Source organism: Cryptococcus neoformans, chromosome 1, assembly GCF_000091045.1.
Source record: "Cryptococcus neoformans var. neoformans JEC21 chromosome 1, complete sequence".
NCBI classification, from domain to species: Eukaryota; Fungi; Basidiomycota; class Tremellomycetes; order Tremellales; family Cryptococcaceae; genus Cryptococcus; species Cryptococcus deneoformans.
The window spans coordinates 507,501-524,947 of record NC_006670.1 but is presented as its reverse complement, the minus strand read 5'-3'; the positions used below and the strand labels follow the sequence as shown (position 1 = coordinate 524,947).

At 48.6% G+C, this 17,447-nt stretch overlaps 7 protein-coding genes across 7 annotated transcripts; 3 read left to right on the top strand and 4 right to left on the bottom strand.

Moving 5' to 3' along the window:
- Positions 1–204: 204 nt before the first annotated feature.
- CNA01950 (expressed protein) lies at positions 205–1,042 on the bottom strand. The gene is made up of 4 exons (XM_566573.2): positions 890–1,042; positions 776–813; positions 558–632; positions 205–334 (listed from the first exon to the last, which is right to left on the bottom strand). The coding sequence occupies exons 1-4, from the start codon at positions 1,025–1,027 to the stop codon at positions 250–252; spliced, it is 336 nt and encodes a 111-aa protein (XP_566573.1). The 5' UTR covers positions 1,028–1,042; the 3' UTR covers positions 205–249.
- Positions 1,043–1,246: 204 nt separating this feature from the next.
- CNA01940 (hypothetical protein) lies at positions 1,247–2,113 on the top strand. The gene is made up of 3 exons (XM_024656191.1): positions 1,247–1,392; positions 1,454–1,717; positions 1,774–2,113. The coding sequence occupies exons 2-3, from the start codon at positions 1,502–1,504 to the stop codon at positions 2,029–2,031; spliced, it is 474 nt and encodes a 157-aa protein (XP_024512049.1). The 5' UTR covers positions 1,247–1,392; positions 1,454–1,501; the 3' UTR covers positions 2,032–2,113.
- CNA01930 (expressed protein) lies at positions 2,104–4,577 on the bottom strand. The gene is made up of 5 exons (XM_566571.2): positions 4,166–4,577; positions 3,816–4,103; positions 3,103–3,763; positions 2,709–3,046; positions 2,104–2,650 (listed from the first exon to the last, which is right to left on the bottom strand). The coding sequence occupies exons 1-5, from the start codon at positions 4,381–4,383 to the stop codon at positions 2,239–2,241; spliced, it is 1,917 nt and encodes a 638-aa protein (XP_566571.1). The 5' UTR covers positions 4,384–4,577; the 3' UTR covers positions 2,104–2,238.
- Positions 4,578–5,244: 667 nt separating this feature from the next.
- On the bottom strand, positions 5,245–8,094 carry CNA01920 (cactin, putative). Its single transcript, XM_566569.2, has 6 exons — positions 6,987–8,094; positions 6,690–6,929; positions 5,994–6,637; positions 5,881–5,946; positions 5,645–5,826; positions 5,245–5,579 (listed from the first exon to the last, which is right to left on the bottom strand). Exons 1-6 carry the CDS (start codon positions 8,070–8,072, stop codon positions 5,542–5,544), a joined length of 2,256 nt encoding a protein of 751 aa, XP_566569.1. The 5' UTR covers positions 8,073–8,094; the 3' UTR covers positions 5,245–5,541.
- A 185-nt stretch (positions 8,095–8,279) lies between these two features.
- CNA01910 (hypothetical protein) lies at positions 8,280–11,037 on the top strand. Its single transcript, XM_566567.2, has 5 exons — positions 8,280–8,373; positions 8,431–8,474; positions 8,526–8,607; positions 8,666–10,717; positions 10,769–11,037. Exons 1-5 carry the CDS (start codon positions 8,308–8,310, stop codon positions 10,949–10,951), a joined length of 2,427 nt encoding a protein of 808 aa, XP_566567.1. The 5' UTR covers positions 8,280–8,307; the 3' UTR covers positions 10,952–11,037.
- A 119-nt stretch (positions 11,038–11,156) lies between these two features.
- Positions 11,157–14,599, top strand: CNA01900 (conserved expressed protein). Its single transcript, XM_024656190.1, has 5 exons — positions 11,157–11,461; positions 11,528–13,336; positions 13,402–13,838; positions 13,899–14,086; positions 14,140–14,599. The coding sequence occupies exons 1-5, from the start codon at positions 11,224–11,226 to the stop codon at positions 14,432–14,434; spliced, it is 2,967 nt and encodes a 988-aa protein (XP_024511845.1). The 5' UTR covers positions 11,157–11,223; the 3' UTR covers positions 14,435–14,599.
- CNA01890 (conserved expressed protein) lies at positions 14,595–17,284 on the bottom strand. The gene is made up of 4 exons (XM_566561.1): positions 17,023–17,284; positions 16,756–16,967; positions 14,834–16,704; positions 14,595–14,772 (listed from the first exon to the last, which is right to left on the bottom strand). Exons 1-4 carry the CDS (start codon positions 17,206–17,208, stop codon positions 14,711–14,713), a joined length of 2,331 nt encoding a protein of 776 aa, XP_566561.1. The 5' UTR covers positions 17,209–17,284; the 3' UTR covers positions 14,595–14,710.
- Positions 17,285–17,447: the final 163 nt, after the last annotated feature.

Sequence of the window (17,447 nt, the reverse complement as noted above, 5' to 3'; positions counted from 1 at the left end):
CCCTCTTATAGAAATAGAGGCGGGCCACACGACACGCCTAGCTAGCGACTGAAATACCGCCCCTCGAGCCTTCATTTGGTGCCCCATAGAATATTTGCGGCGTGACCGCTTTTCAGTCCTGCTGAATCCTTCTCCGTCGTTTAGATATCAACAATACCTGCAACATAGATTCCTCCTTGAGCATAGCAGGATCGCTCGCGATTATCAGTTTCAGTAGTGTAGAATACATGTCCTTGTAAAATCCCTGTTCTAAGCAGACTTAGGCTTGTACTGGTATTCCTCACCCCTAGCCTCCAAACGTTCCTTGGCTTCCTTCAAGGCCCAGCTTTGAATGCTGTTGAGTAAAAAGTTGCCACCGAATACGGAAAGTCGTAATGAACAAAATCGAACGTCGGTTGAGCATACACCAAGAAGGGAAAAAGGCAGTCCAGTGAATAAGGAAATTGGTGAGAAATGATATTGATTACAGTAGGGAGGAAGATAGGGTTGGAACCAGTCAAAGAGTTATGTGCATTAGCATTTGAAGCATCCAAAGGACAAGCATGCTGTCGACGCACCTTGTATCGGGCTTGTAAGCATAGACTACGCCCATAAAAACCATTCCGCCAAACATGCCAACGTAGTAGATGTTCCTATAATGCGAAGGAAACAATTAGCATCAAGATTATCTCAAAGGACAACTCATATTATGCTCTATTCCAACTTTTCGCCATCGGCCGGACATACGCCAACCGATAATTGCGATTGTACGATGAAACAGTGTTTTCGTACTTACTCCCAAGACTCCTTTACTCTCTTTCCATCTTTGGGGGGCTAGTGTATCCTAGTCAGCAAAATTGTTCCTTACATCTGAAGAAACGAGGCTCTTGAGTAAGATACATTGACTCACACGTTCGCCGAAGAGATACCCTGATGGGGGGTTGTAAGTAGGCCCATGACTCGCGTATCGTTTAGCAGAGAGAGATGTGGATTGAGTGGATTGACGGGAGAGGGGACGGGCGAGAGATGCGAGCGCTGAGCGGACCATGGTTATGAAATAGGATGTAGGTTAGAGTAGAGTACTCAATAACATGTACGAGTTTCAGTGCAATTCCATTGGTTCATATAAGCTTAGGCATGCGAATACAGCCATAGAATAAAGACGTGCCTATCTTGCTGCCTAAAAGGCTTCTCCCCACAGCTGCCTATTTCCGTGACTTTTGTTTTTGATTACGTACTATGATGTACTAAGGCCCGTCATCGTATCATCATCGCTGGCCAAGTTGTTGCTGCTGGCGTACGTCGGTAGCAGGCTCTAATTATTGTCCTCGGCCCACTTTCTATGTTCACTTGACAATTGTCGACAAGACCGGATAAGACGGGAACGGAAGAACGCACGAAAGGAAGAAACAAGTAAAGCCCTTTCTCTTGCATCTAACGAAGACTGGCATCGGCTTATTTCTTGCCCTCAAAGTTTTACCAGTACAAAGGGGTTCTTTGGCTACTATGCCTCCATAGCGCTATGCCCTCCCTCGAATCAGCCGGCTCTTTTTCCACATTATCTGAGGCCACCGCAAGCGGGGCCTCAACAGCCACACATTCTTCCACTGGCTCTGCTTCCCAATCCGCGACAAGCACAAGCTATGTTTATTCGTATGCCACCAGTAAAATTGTGAAAGTTGCTGTAGCTACCGGTGTGATCGTTTTATGTTTGGCAGCCATAGTCTTATTCTTCAAGGTAATCTCTCTCAAGATATAACTTGTGAAATATTAATTAACGTAACGATCTATCAGGTATCCTCTTGGATCCGATTGCGTCAAAGACTCAGGCGTCAACGACTTCTCACACTAACATTAAAATCTGAACAACAAGCCAACGCATATGAGATTGCCGCGTGGGCGGATGAACCGAGCACAGTACCTGCTCGCAGCGTGGGGATCAGAGAGGACAAGGAAAAGAAGAGCAAAAAAGAGAGGGAGGAATTGAGGGCGTGGAAAAGGGGTGGTGCAAATGCCTGGGCATTACAGGAATGGGAGGGAGTGGCAGCGTGAGGATCATGTCTTTTTTTCTGACTCTGTAAGGATTCCGGAGGTCTTTTTCTGTAACGCATGCATAGAGAGACTGTGTTACCTCTATGATTTAATACTAACCAAAAGGAAGTATTACTACTGGCTTCCGCTTTCGCTTGATCCGGAGGTTCAAGGAGTCCTTGAGCTACAGCTTTTCCGCTGAAATCAGGGCCATATAAAGGTATAAATTTAGATGACTGCATCGCCATTGTCATAATCTTCCCGCCGTCCTTTATTCCCTTCAGTAGCTAGCTGTCTTAAATGTTCTTCGGCCTCATCTCTCTCCGTCATTCGCATCTTTCTCAAAGCTGCTTCACCGAGTTCTGCGAACGTCCAACCGCACATACAAGCCCTGTCATCCGGTTGCGACGCCATGAACTCATCAATGGTTTCCCAAGGCGAAGTATTTGACCGATTATAAGTCGGCAAGTGGAGGGCATCGGAGACGCAGTGGCAAGAAGGAAGGAATATTGGAATCCTGACTTGCATCAGCCGCAAGGCCCCAGGACCTTCAACGCATTGCCCAGTAACAGATAAACCATCCATGGAATAATACAGCTGAAGGGTCAACTCATGCGATACCTTGATGGGGGTTATTGTCCTTTGTTCCAGATGTCAGCCGAGCTACCTCTGATACTTATAGAACGAGAGGATCTTACCCATCGTACGTTGTAGGTCTAATTTTGTCATGTCCAGGTATTCTCGCGACAGCCTTGATCTTCCACCCTTCTTCACCTCCTGCACCTGCTGCCTCTATGCCTCTCCAAAGTGCGTCGGCACTTCTCCCAGGGGCGACCTCACCCTGTTTGTGCTGTCTTCCGACTTGATATAATACGAATTTTTGCTGTGATTCTGGGCTTGAAGGAGGCACATTAGGCGTTCGTGGAGACGTAATTGTGTACGACTGAGTGAGAACAAGTCGAGCAAGGAAGATGGTTGTTTTCGCAGAAGGTGCCGGTATAGATATAGATAGAAGAATCACTGAAGACACAGAGAACTATTTCATTGTTAATGACGGTCTTAATACTGTAACGAAGGACTTTGAAAACTCACGACCTCGGCAGCAGCATTGAACTTCCAGGACCCGAGACCATCAACACTTCCCTCTTTTCTGACATCTAGTTGACAGACTCCTCCAGTAGATGGTGAAACAGCATAGATCGATAACTCCCGTGACCCTTTCAGATCGCCCTCTAACCAGCCAGCCTTTTCTGTCTGCGTGTTACCATTGCGATTGGGGCGAAAACTCGTGTCCGGAAGAGAAGAGCTAAGCGATAAAGGGGTCGACACTGGAGAGAGGTCAGACGAGTGACGTCGAGTATAAAGGCCATCAAATGGCGGAGACCCGCTGTCGATCACATCGCTCACTGCCTGGTCATCGATCGAAGACCTATCTATGCCGGGCTCCGGAGTGGACACTCGATCACTTGTTCCACTCCTCGACATTGACGCACTTCTCGCTCTGCCCAGTGCTACATCGGCAGCGAACTTGTTTGAACGGGCAATCACCCGCTCAAAGTCAGCAATGTTGGGTATTCCAGATGTGGATGAGGGAAAAGAATTTGATAGGGTTTTGAATTTGAAGATAGAGGAAAAAGATGAGGTGCTCGACTCTATGCCCTCCACTCGAGCTGTAATAATGTAAGATACGCGGCCAAATGTGTGGGAATCTGTCGTTGCTAAAGTCCCCGGAAGGAGGATCGAGAAACTGAATCTGCGACTTTGCGGTCAGACAAAGGTTTACAGGACGTGGTTCAGACGCCTACGATTGACTGCCCTTTTCCAGCCAGATTCCTTCTTCATCTCCGCTCAAGACTTCTACACCTCTTTCAAATATTCCGTCTTCTTCCCAGCCTCTCGACTGACCCATATACAACCTACAGACACTTTGGACTCCAACTGAAATGGCTTTCACTCGCCGGCGCTCTTTCATGATGATCTCGAGGCCACCTGACAGCACCGTATCTTTGCTAGGAGGTCGTATTGGGTGATTAGGAGTCGTCTCTAGAGGATGAACCTCGAGAGGCCGGGGTGGGCGGACAAAGGCTATTCCCCTGATGTGTATAACATGCCATTAAGTCAAAGCACATTATTGTTCAATTGGAGAGGCCCTTACCACGCTGGAATATGGATTTTTACTTCCCCTCTACTGCTTAAACCTCGAGGACTAGAGTTTCTCAGATAGATGGGCGGCGGTACCTGTCGCTCATTGTTGAAAAGGAGGCCGTCAGCTGATGGGCGATGGGGCCTGGGAGATGACGCTCTCCTGCGAGGAGATCCAAACGATGACTCGGGAGTTGGAGAGGGGCCAGAGTCTTGCCGAATATTGTTCATGTTGCATGTAGTAATAGCAGGGATGATCAGCGCCGTGACAGACGAGATACACAGTTTGACCTATGTAGTTTGATGAAGGTGGAAAGAGTTATGCCTAGCCATGCAGACCCGCATGTCTCATGGATTATAATGCGGACATGCCTGAGTGAGGGAGATGGGGGACGGGACGATGATGAGTCGAAGTAACGCTGTGCGGTTCCGGCGCCAAAAGCCAATCTTATCAGGCTGAGTCAACCGCAAATAATGGCATCTCCCTTCCAGGCCGAGGGCGGTTGTCCGGTCTCTCTTTCTCTTTATCGTTATTTTATTTTCTCTGCCCTTTCCCTTCCCTTAAGGTTATTTCATCCCATCGGGCAGGGACATAAGTCGGGCCGGGATTCGGCTGTCCACGCACAAGAGAAGGCAACACGAAGGACATAATAAAAGAAGCACGACGCCGGCTCCGTCGATCGAGACTTCGAATTAATTGGACTCCGACTCAATCATGTTAGTGAAGAACTATTTGTAGTAATCGTACATAGGAGGAGGAAGAAAGACGATCGGGATTTTGAATTAAATGGACCCCGACTCGATCCTGTTAATAAAGTATTGGTAATAGTAATTATACATAGAAAGAAGAGAAGGAGGGCGTCGTAACGAAAGGTCATGTGTGCAAGAAGCAAGGCATTTTTGGGCAACCTGACAGCAAAAACGCGCACTCAGCATTCGGCACTCAAAATAATTGACCCATGTTTACATCACACATCACATTCAAGACAATGGTGGAACAATCAAAGACAAAAGGATCATGATTCACGATAATCAAGCCGTTTCTTCTTGAATTTATATTATTATTATATACAGCAGCGGCCAGTCTAGGGTGCATCCTCCATTCGACTGACACGATATAGTAAAATAGTGATAATCTCGACCGTGATGGTGATGGTCACCTCCGTCAGCCGGCCTATCAGAACGGGTGATAAAAAGATGAGAAATATAATGTAGTGACCTCCTTAGTCATGTATCGAGCAGATGCACTGATGCGTATTTCAAAAAGCAGTCAGACCGCATGTCCGAAGCCCAACAACTCGTTGGTCACAGTTCTGAATTGTTCCCACAGTCATTCTTCAACCTTTGACTGATATGCATTCTGTTATTTTTTCCCCGCTAGAAACCACCTTATTTCCTGTAGAACGTCCTAGCAAAGTTGAAATACACTTTGAACAGATCATTGTTAGTTATGATCCTTTTCACGGATGATTCTCTCCACCGGGAGACTTACGCTGCAACACGCCTCTATCAAAGGTACTCCTGAACCCTTTCCTATGGGAATATTCCCATTGTCTCCTCACAATTCTGAAAGCAATATCCTCGTAAGGGGGACCTGCGGTAAAAACAATGATCTGTGTATCCGGATCATCCGGAATGGACTTTAGGTAATAAGTTGGAGCTTTGGATTTGTCGCTAAAGACACGCAACATCAGCAAAGGAATTTAGTTGCTCCGAAAAGTAACACACATGAGATCGGGGTAGAAAACATTGAACTTGTAGCCTTGGACAACCTTGGGGGGAGGGTTGTCGGTGCTGACAGCTCATTAGCTACGATAATTCGTCTTAAGGCGTCAACTCACTCGTAATGGGTTTGGTTATATTTGCTCCACTCATATCCTGTGTGTACCCTATTGAAGAACCTCGGCTTCCTTGGCCTGTACCTATCACTCCAGTCGTACGTCGAAGGCACCTCCAAACCAGCATCTAGATCACCAAACTCCTCTTCACTCTCGTCTGATCCCAAATCTCTAGCCTCTCGCTCTGCTTCTTCTCTGTAGATTCGTTCTGCCTCAAGATCGGCGGCTGATGGTCGCGATATGGATTGAGATGTATGAGCCGACGCGCGAGCTTGTGTGGGGATGAAATTGGAGGAGGTAATGGAATGACGAGCAGAAAATAATGCTCTGAGCTCATCCTCTTCGTTGACAATGGGTAACCTCCTTTCGTCTAAGCCCATTGTCCTGGGCTCAGCGATGGGCGGACTCATCTCGCGATCGTAATCCTCTATATAGTCGTCCTCATCCTCTTCCTCATCATCAGCTTCGTCTCCGCCGGTTGGCACAGGTCCAGCATCGGCGCGTATATCACCACCGAAAGCGTTCTCATTGCTGACCAAGACGCCGCCGAGCTCAGCTTGGACTTTGGCAGCATCTTCCCGCTGGCGGCGCTTGAATTGCTCTAATCGATTTTTTAGGACGATTTCATGAATTGAGTTGAGTTTGGCCTATTGGGTGTCAGTATCACGCCTTATGTAGCCGAGTCCATGCGGTACTGACAATGGCCTTTTCAACGTGAATCTTCTTCAGAATAAGATCCCAGAAGTCACTATCCACTGGCTGACCACTACGCAACAGCCCATTCGCCTTGTTTTCAAGCTCAACCAAGCGTTGGAGACTGAGACCAGAAACTATCTTGTTGGTTGCTTCCTCGACTTCAGGATCAGAAAGCGGTCCACCAACAGCATGCTCAGGGTCACGAAGTTGGGAAAGGTAATGCTCGCAAACAATCTGCATTGCCTGTAGAGTAGTCAGTAATTTTTCGCCGCCTTAGTACGGATGTTATTATTAACTAACCTGCCAGAATTCGATGTTAATCGGAGATTTCTCCAAGCTGAGGTACATTTTGATATCCTGCTCCAGCTCAACACAGTCGTCAAGTGTGAGATTCTCAAAAATCTTCCAAGGCTCGTCAATCTCAAACTCAAAGCCCGCGTCAGCCCATCCCCAGCCTTCCTCCTCTTCTTCTCTCTCTATCTCGCTGGCCCGCGGATTGGTAAGGGCACCAATGGCTGCTGTTTGGTGGGAAGACTTTGGATCTGTAAATCGAAGATTGATAGCCAAAAAATCAATGGCCTTGGCACGTTGCTCTCGAAGACGGATACCAGCTCTTCGACGAGACTGCTCGAGCTGGAAATCATCCTCTTTAGCAATCCACTCTGCCATCGCAGCATCTTCTGCCAACCGCCTTTGCCGAGTTTCCTCCTCCTCCCTAAGTTGCAACTCCACTTCTCTGTCGGCCCTTCTCTTGTTCAATCTTTCCAGTTCTTCTTTAGCCTCTTGTCGGCGCAAAGCATCCTTTCTCGCAATTTCTTCCGCGGTTAAACCTGCTTTCTTCTCCTTATCCCTCTTCTTGTGCCATTGGAATTGCTCTCCTAAATTAGCATCATGGAAGGGATTGTCCGTTGCCGAATACATTGACAATTCCGCGAGGGCACGAGACTGCTCAAGCTCAGCTTCTCTTTTCGCAGCTGCTTTGGCGGCTGCTTTGGCTTCTTTGCGCCTCGTTTTTGAGGAGGGAGAAGGTGAGCGAGAGTCGCGGTGTTTCCGCTCTTTCTTGTAAGACCGTTCACGAGATCGACTTCGTTCCCGCTTGCGGTCTCGCCTGTCCCTATCTCGGTCTCGATCACGATCAGAGTCATAGTAGTCCCCTCTGCCCTTATCACGGCGTCGTTCTCGTTCCCTATCTTTGCCTTGACCACGATCGTCTTTGTCTCTCCTGTCTCTATCCCGATTCCTTTCGCTCTCATCCCTCCTTGAACTTGATTCCCTGCGGTCGTAGTCGTCTCGGTATCTATCCCTGTCTCTGTCTCTTCTATCCCCAGCCCTCTCTCTGCCGCTATCTTTTTCGAACTTGCTATCGTGTTCTGGTGATCTGGGCATAATGATAATTTTGGTGGTGATTGAGGGTAACAATGTAGGACCAGATATGGAGTAGTGCGGCACCACTGTGGGCAATGTCGGGGCGGGGAGAAGGTGTACGACAATACGTAATGAAAAACACGTGAGTTTGATCCCGCCGGATTGTTTGCCGTTCTTGATTCTTCGGTGAGGATTGAGGCGAATTTCAGACACCGCACAAGTAGTAGACGAGTCCATAACTCATTCTTCAGCAGCAATGGCAAAGCGTACAGCCGACAACCAGAAAACAAAGGACGACGTTGAGGAAGAAGGCAACGAGGAAGTGCGTACTATGGAAATATTCAGCAACCGTTTCTTGCTCACCCATGATGTCTCACAGCCTGGTATCAGAGCCGCTCCCCTTGCGGCCGTAGAGGGTCGACCGTAAGCTGAAAGCGCAGTGCATTACACTCTGTTTGCTGATATATCCTTCAGTGTCCGAGGATTGCCAAAGCGCCGTGGATTAGGAGGTGCCTCTGCGCCTACACCAACTCCCGCTCCAGCTCCAGTTGCAGACGTACGTTTTGGTTTGAACACTATGTTCATCTTGCCTGACTGACTCACCAAACTCTCAGATACCGCCAGCTCCTACATCAGGTACTTCCTCGCCGGTACCTCCTTCAGGGACATCTAATGCCTTTACCGGTTTCTCTTTCGGCGCTTCTACATCTTCAACTCCTTCCTTCTCCTTTGGTCAATCTTCTGCTTCCTCCCCAGCTTCCACAACGCCTGCTGCCGCACCTAAGCCATTTGCTGGCTTTTCATTCGGAAGTGCAGCTGCCACTGGATCATCTACATCCGCTCCCGTTACAGAGCCCACGGGGACTGCTACTCCAGCATTCTCGTTTAGTCAGAAGCCTGTTGAACCCACGCAAACGAAGGCGTTACAACCTTCCAAACCATTTGCGGGCTTTTCATTTGGGGCTCCTGCCGCCGCTGCGCCGTCTACGGGCGATAATGCATCCGAGCCGCCAAGATTCTCTTTTGGAGCCAAACCAACGTCTGACGTGACCAAAGAGGTTCCAGCGCATGAACCCATTAAATCGAAGGCCGCCCCTTTCTCCTTTGGTACCGCCTCTAGTGCTCCTGTTGCATCTGGTAGTAAGGAAGCTACTCAAGTCCAGGGCTTTTCTTTTGCCAAAACTCTCATCGCCACCGCCACATCAACCACCTCAAAGCCTACTTTGACTGAAGCATCAGAAACTGCTCCCGCAAAGCCTTCATTTTCCTTCGGTCCTATGGCGACGACGTTTGGCACTGGTACAGCGCCCACCTCTAACTCTGCCCCACCAGCCCCTGCGGCTGAGGCAGCGCCCGCACCGAGCACCTCATCTTCTTCCTCGGAGTCAGAAACCTCTTATTACACCTCACTTCGTGGTCTCAACCAGTCTTTCCTCACCTTTTTCTCAACTACCATTGAAAAGGACCAGTTCATTGATCTCACAACGGTACTTCCCAAATTGCTCGTGCAATATGAAGAGCATCTGACTGGGATCGAAACTAAGGCGGGATGGAAGCCTGACGCAACAAGTAAGGACAAGATTGAAACCACAGCAGCGCCCGAACCGCCCAAAGCCACCGGGTTTACATTGCCGAAAGCCCCTTCTGCGGGTAGTTTCTCCCTTCCTAAAGCACCTTCTACTTCTAGTGCTGCACCTGCGACTGGTGGTTTCACGCCTTCTGCACCCGCAACTGCTCCTTCGAAATCATCCATCTTTTCTTTCCCGGCTGCCGACACTACCCCCAAAAAATCATCCGACGAGGTCAATAAGATTGTCTCTGAGGCTATTGCCGACAAACCTGAGGAAGAGAAAATGGCGGAAAAGACCGGGTTTGGGTTCTCTTTTGGCACAGATAGTACAAAGCCTAAAGAGAGTAGCGCCTTCAAGTTTGAAGCGCCCAAGAAATCTACGTCTCTCTTCGCCTCATCGCCTGCTACTCCTGCAAAGTCTGCCGCAGGAAATGAAGCAGCGCCTTTGGGAAAATTCGGGCCCGGCGGTTCTCAACCACAGCTGTCTTTTGGTGCCAAGGCAGGCACGTCGCCGGCGGCCAACACCACTAGTAGCTTCAACTTCAACGTCGGAAAACCCAGCACACCGGCGGGGGCTGGCACAAGTTTTTCTTTCGGTACTAGTTCATCTCCTTCCGTTGCGGCTGGCGCATCTACTACCTCAGCTTCAGTTTTCGGGGGCACCAGTACAAGATCAGCTCCGACATTCTCATTTGGAGCGACAACGCCATCAGCCTCGTCTTCTTCATCATTTGTGTTCGGCAAGTCTCCTGTGGTACAACCCTCCGGCGATGCGCCAAAATTCGGCGCTTCTTTGCAGCCCTTTGGCTCCACCTCTTCTGTTTCTACCCCAGCGCCCGCCGTTAATGAGAGCAACACTGAAGGGGAGGAAGCTACTGAGCCCAGTTCCCCATCCAAAAATTTGGCGTCGGTTGCAGGTGCAGGTGAAGAGAACGAGGATACTGTGATTGAGCAGCGAGGCAAGTTGAACAGGTTGGAAGATGGAGAGTACAAGTTGGAAGGCCTTGGTCAATTTAAATTGAAGAGAACTAAGAATGAAGAGGATAGAAAGAGAAGGCTTCTAATGAGGACTGACGGAAATGGAAACGTAATCCTTGTGAGTCGTCAGTCAATATAATAGAGTCAAAGGGTTATTGACGTATCTCAGAACATGGCCGTGAAGTCAACTTTCAACCCTTCTGTTGAAGGTCCATATCTAAAGTTCTTGGGTTTTAACATGGACGGCAAACCCACTCCTTATGCTCTGAGGGTAAAAAATGCAGAGGCAGCCAATACTCTGTTGGAAGGATTGAAGAAGGAAGTGGAGGAAATCAAGGACGACAAGAGTTGATTAGTCATGGTTACATGCAAGGCGCATGAGGCCAGGAAAAGATAATACCAACAACAAATAGAATGTAATTTGTATGTATGGGCATGGAAGAACATCTCGATATAGTGTTATGTAATGTACTCCTCATTTAAGGGACGCGTCGCGTCGCGGGGAAGTAACGAGGAATCGCCGCGAGGATAATGTAACGAATCCATCTGTCAGCAATCGCAAAGAGGCAGCATCATCAGAAACCTGAGCATTTTGCAGGATTTGCAGCGGCATATCTTGTCGTAATGGTGTCCCCGCCTCCCCCTCGCCCTGTCCATCCCTTCTTCCAGCTTTCATCCGCGCAATCAAAGCGGAAGCGACAGGCTGGTCCTGAGGCAGGGGATTCGGCACGTAGAGGACACAACAGTCCTATTAGAACGGGCCAGGACAGCAAAGAAAACACTCCGTTTGGGGACCTTAGTGTAGAATATCCGTTAAATGGTAGGGGGAAAACCGATGAGACCCTTGACTCAACAGATGATGGTAGGTCTGGTAATCCATCACACAATGTGTCTAGTATCTGCTTACCAGACTTCTATTCTCCTATAGAAAGCGAAGTTGTTTTCACGCATGCTTCACAAGCTCCAAGCTCGTTTGCGTCAATAGGAACACCTTCAGGTCGCGCGTCCAGCCGACTTGGGCCCAAGCGAGTGCGACCCTCTTTCCCTTCCTCAGCAACACTCTCCTCCCAAGCCACAGCGTCGTCTTCGTCCATGAACGAAGTCGTGGATCTTTCCTCCGATGCGGATGATTGGGAAGATCGTATTCCGGTAACTCGTTGCCCAAAGCGCCGTATAGCTTCAAAAGATGCCATAGGATCCCGCCCTATGCTTTCCAAACCAAAACCACTGTCTAGATCAACTTCATGGACGGGGTCAAAGGGCATAAACGAAAAAGAGGCGATAGAGATATTAGAATCGACACCTTCTCCTGTTGCGCTCAAAGTCCTTCCTGCACCCAAGAATCTTGGTTTTGGCCAGGAAACTGGTAAAGCAGCTCACCCCTTCTTCACGCATACACATCGTCAGAGTCGGCATGGCGCATCGAACCCCTCACAAGAACGATCCGCACCCATGGCAGCTGAGGATGTTAGCGTTTTAAAAACTACTGCGGCGCCTTTCGGACTGGACAAACAACTTCCAAAAATTCATTCGTTTTTCAGCATGAGTACTCTGGATAGGGCGCAGGAAAAATTGAAGAACGGATGGGGTAAAGAAGAAAGGGAAGCTCCTCTACCAATGAGACCGTGGCCAAACCACATAGGAGGCTACTGTGCTCCAGCTTCTGACCCTAGATGGAAGGGAAAAAGGCGCAAACCAACACCCGCAGTGAAGGATGATGGATTTTGGGAAGGTGTTCTCGGTCGAACGTCGACTCCTGTCTATCAAGGGATAACATCAAAAGCATATGAAATTCCCATTTTTCCTCATATCGCTAAACACCCATCTTTTTTATCCATTCCTTCCAAGTGCTCTTCATCATCTTCTAATCGCGCTCTCTGGTCTGATCGCTATCGTCCTCTTCGAGCATCCGAAGTGATAGGTAACGAAGTTGAAGCGACCTACCTCCGAGATTGGTTATCTACTCTCGCCGTAGGTGGGCAACATGCCAAAGGTTCAAAGATTGTCAGACAGGTTGTAAAGAAACCGAGGTCGGCCTTGGTTGATGGCTTTATTGTGGATGATCTGGGACTCTATGGGGACACACCTAATTCTGAAGAGGACGGTGAAGATGAATTTCCGCACCTTGAAGATCTCCCGGATCCTCCCATCTCTCATGACCTCAACGCCCGTCCCGATAAATACCCTTCTTTGGCCTCTCACCTTGCCAACACCATTCTCCTTACTGGTCCAACGGGTTCGGGCAAGACAGCTGCAGTGTATGCTGCGGCTCATGAGCTAGGTTGGGAGGTATTTGAAGTTTATGCGGGAATGGGCAGACGGACCGCTGCGAATTTGATGAAGTGGGTAGGAGAATTAGGCAAGAATCATACTGTCCTCCCGCAGGATGGCAAGTCGCAAGGCACGATAAACGACAATGAGAAGAAGGGGAAGAGCAGGGGGAGAGGGAAAGGCCTCTCGTCATTTTTTGATAAGGGATCATTCCAGTCTAGCAAGGTTTCCTTAAGCCGGGGGATTGCCAGTGATCCGATAGACATTGAGTCTAACGGCGAGAGCGACAAGATACCAGTGACTGAAGCTGCTAATGTTTCTGGAGGAGAACCAGGGATCAAATTCAAAGAATCATTGCTCTTAATTGATGAAGCGGACATCTTATTTGAAGAGGAAGGGTCGTTCTGGCCAGCAGTGATCGCTTTGGCATCCGAGTCAAGGAGACCGATAGTATTGACTTGTAATGGTGCGTACTTCATCTAGCCCGATTTCCTCGCCTCTCAATTAATCGCTGACTTTATTAAACGGCAGACCATCAGCGAATACCAAGGATTCAACTGCCACTCCAGGCAATTCTGCAATTCCATCCCATTCCGTCATTCATTGCCCTCCCGTATCTCCAGGCTATCTCTTCACAAGAATCGCAATTGCGCGGAAAACCTTGTAACCCTTGTGTAGAGACTATTTTTCGAGGAGCTATCCACCAAACGCCCGAAAAGGATGTGCTTAGCGACCAATGCTTGCCGCCTAATGGACACGAGCGGATACCATTCTTTGACCTTCGACAAGCGATGATGCAACTGCAATTTGGGTTGACAGATCAAATACTCCAGAGAGGCTGCGCAAAGAAATATGGAACCCCAGATGAGGATGAGAAAAAGGACGATTTACAACTAATGACGGAGAGGATGGAAGTTATCTCGTTCTCTGATGCCTTCATCGATATCCGACCTAGGGTATTAATGGAAGTGAGCAGCTCTTCTATCTCAAATAAATATATTACATCCGCTGACGCTTCACTTTATAAGCTTTACGACGTCGACAAGCTGCAGCCAACTTCAGATGAGGAACTGGATGTCGCTGCCCTGTTGAAACCAGAAATGTACGAGACGTATCCCATCCTAGCAATGATCGATAGATCTTCGGACATTGCAGGTTCACTCGTCCAGGCCGTTGGTGGACACCTGCCACCTTTCGGTGATCTTGGCCTTGCAAGGTTAGTTTCTTCTAATCGCAAAGATTATGAATTTATGTTGACCCCAAATGAAGGGCCAAGTACATCCGCTCCATGCTCCCCTTACTTGACCCCCTCATCCCTCTATCGGAACCTTTATTGCCCCATTCAACTCTTTTCCTTTATACCCTCCCTACAATGCAAAGTATTATTTCCGCTGACGACATCTTTGAGGCGCTTGAACAGCAAGCTGTCGATAGAGGCGACGAGAAAATTAATCCGAGAACGGGGAAGCCTATGCGCCGGGTAGCAGGATATACATATACTAGGTATTGGGATTTGGAGGGAGCGGAAAATGAGGCAAGGAGGATTAGCAGATTAATTTGGTAGAAGTAACAGAGGTAACACGTCTGTAGCGATAATCAGTCAGATTCGCAGTGCTTATGTGTAGTATCCGACGACAAATGATATGCTGTATTTTTTAGCTGGGTCTCAGATCCGCGAGTAAGCATCATGTCACTCATGTTATAGTCATGCTATTCAATCTTTGGCGAGAAATCAAGTTACATCCTACATATACAACCAGCTTCTGTACATTAATACATTACGTCGTTCAAATTGACGTTCTCTCAGCTTTCATCCGGCTCTACATCTTCAAGCACAATTTCATGGCGCTTCCACTCTTTCTTCGTTGTGTTCGGTTGGTTTGAAGGTGAATGAGAATGAGGCTACACATCCGCAAGATTAGTCAGAATAGTACAACGATCACCCTTTGAAAGAACGAATTACCTGCGCCGCCAATCGTCCAGGACATCCAGTCCGCCACAGAGTCTACGATAACCGATCTTACCTCATCTGGTTGGGTATCTAAACCGTCCGCGCCAGACGAAACCTCTTCACTCCTCTCGGCTTTGACCCAGCTAAGTAAAGTCTGGACGGCATTATCATCATCTTCCGCCAGGACAGCCGCGGCCAAAGCAAGTCGCCTGGTTTTATTGCTCCTTCTCTGGAACGAACTTTGTCCCTTCGGATTTTTGGTTTGTTGTTGGCTGTCAACCAGAGGAGCCATGTTTTCGAAAGAGGGGTCGATAACTGGTGGATGATCTGTATGATCGAAAGTATCCGCAGAATGAACTCCTTCAGGAAGACTAAGTTCGATAGAAAGGACGGACTGCTGATTGTGATTGGTCTCGGTAGAAGAACCAGATACATTTTCAATAGCACTGAGTGTCTGAGGATCTTGTAAGAACGAAGAAGTGAGATGAGGTTCATCGTGTGAAGTACCTTCTATCTCCTTCTCCTTTCCTCTTTCCTCATTCAATTCCTTGAGCTGTGAGGCTGCCTTGGCGTTGGCTCTTTGTCTTCTCATTCGTATGCCAGGCGCCGACTCTGCACTAAGCTCCCCACCTCCTATTCTAGCGCCAGGTGCACTAAGATACCATCGACACCCTTCAGACATGTCTTCCTGTCCATCTATGGTCCTTACGAGTCCGATCCGTTGCAGTTCACTCACAGGTTGACCATCATATTGTCCCACCACCGATTTGCCTGATTCCACCCTAACTACCTTGACAGGATCTGACTTGACGCCAGTCTGCAAGTCTACCAAAACGACAATGGAGCCATAGGTGAGTTGTTGCCCTTCAAGATGGTCTGTCTCATCAAATTTGTTTCGAGCCGTCCTGTATGCAAAAGGAGCATTTGCGTGATCAAGAACTTCAAAGCGAAACGGCGTCCACTTCGCCGTTCTCGATGTTAAGCGGGGACCATGCCCGTTGAAGTTGGCCTCAAGATTCATCCACTTGGTACGCACTGTCTGCCCATGAATACGGGTCCAGAGGGAAAATACTGAATCGCGGGGGAAGCATATGGCTAAAGACCGGGTTTTTGAGGTTTTTCGAGAAGGTTTGGAGACAATTCGGATGGGCCCAGATAAGAATGACCCTAATGGCTGTTCTTCTGTGGTAGCTTGTGTGATCGGTAACGGGGAATTGCCTGGATTTTCCGCGTCATTGTCGTTATGCAGATTGGTAGCAGCAAGAGAAGGTTCAACTTCGGGGAAATGTTCAGATAACGTGTCATGCCCTTGCTGACTGGATTGCTGTACCGCCTCTGCTAGAGGTTGGAGAGCATCCATTGAGGGTGGCTCCAGCATGTCAGCAAAGGTGTGGGCAGTTTCATGATCATTGTCTGGGTTACCAAGATGGTACGAAGACTGCGCGAAATCTTGCGTCGAGGGGGAGCTCAAACCTTTCTCTGTGGGCTCGGCGTAAATCTTCAGCTCCAGGCGAAACTCCTTCATCTTTCCCGCTTCTTCTCCAATCCAAAGACCTGGGAAGGTCAGACCATCTTTCAATAACGTTCGGTCTTTGAGATCGGTCGCATTCCTGTTTTTGGGAAGAGTTGCAGCGAAGCCAGCATTCAAGGCGGCAGTACGTAATTTCTTCTGTTCCTCTCGCCTCTCTTTCTTCTTGTCTTCAACCCCTGGTGTTCCTAAATGGGGTGTAATATCTGGGGGGCGACCCATATGGTGTGTTTGGGGCGCACAGATGGCAACGGGTTGCGTGATATTTGGAGAAACTACAGAGACCATTGTAATGGATGATATACAGGACGATGCAGGCCCGGAAAGGCGGAGAATAGGGGGAGGGTTTAACATTCTAAGGTGGCACATCAATTGACATAGATGATCAGAGATCAAGGGGATCTACCTTCTCTCTTTACCATAGCTCTTTTGACCTGTCGTAGGATGCCACACCTCCAGAGTATTAAACCGATGGCTGTTATTTTCGTCGAGGGATCCGGGAGCTTTGTCGGCTGGCGCAAATCCTGGATAGAACATCGCTTGAGACCCCAAAGGCTTGGGCACTTTACGTTGTCTAGAGGAAACAACTTCCTGTGATCTAGCACGTTTGTGGGACGACTGTAAATGCATTTAGGATGCGAGTAATTGTAATAGCCAATCACAAATCACGTACAGCATGTTGTTGGCTGTCCTCAGCTGAGTCTTTGCGCTGTGACAACAAATGGTCGAGACTGACGTCGTGGTCATGGTCGTGCTCGTGAGTGTGGTCGTGGGGAATGGGATAGTGGTTCCCTGCGATGGCATTGATGAGGAGGTCAAGGGGGGTGTTTGATACCCCCTCGTTGTGGTCTTCGGCCATAGTGTGCAATGGAGGAAAGAGGAGAGTGAAAGTGGAGATGGGATAGTTTCCCACGGTGTTGGAATGGTGCACAAACAGCAGCAGCAGACGACGGAGAAAAAGATCCAGCAGGGAGGACTTTAGCTGAGGCTGGGGCGACGGAAGCAATTATAGTCGCCACCAGGCACAATCATACCCTTACGTGTGTTTAATAATAGTTTTTACCTTTGTGCGGCGTGCGCCGATGACGAGGCAAGCCG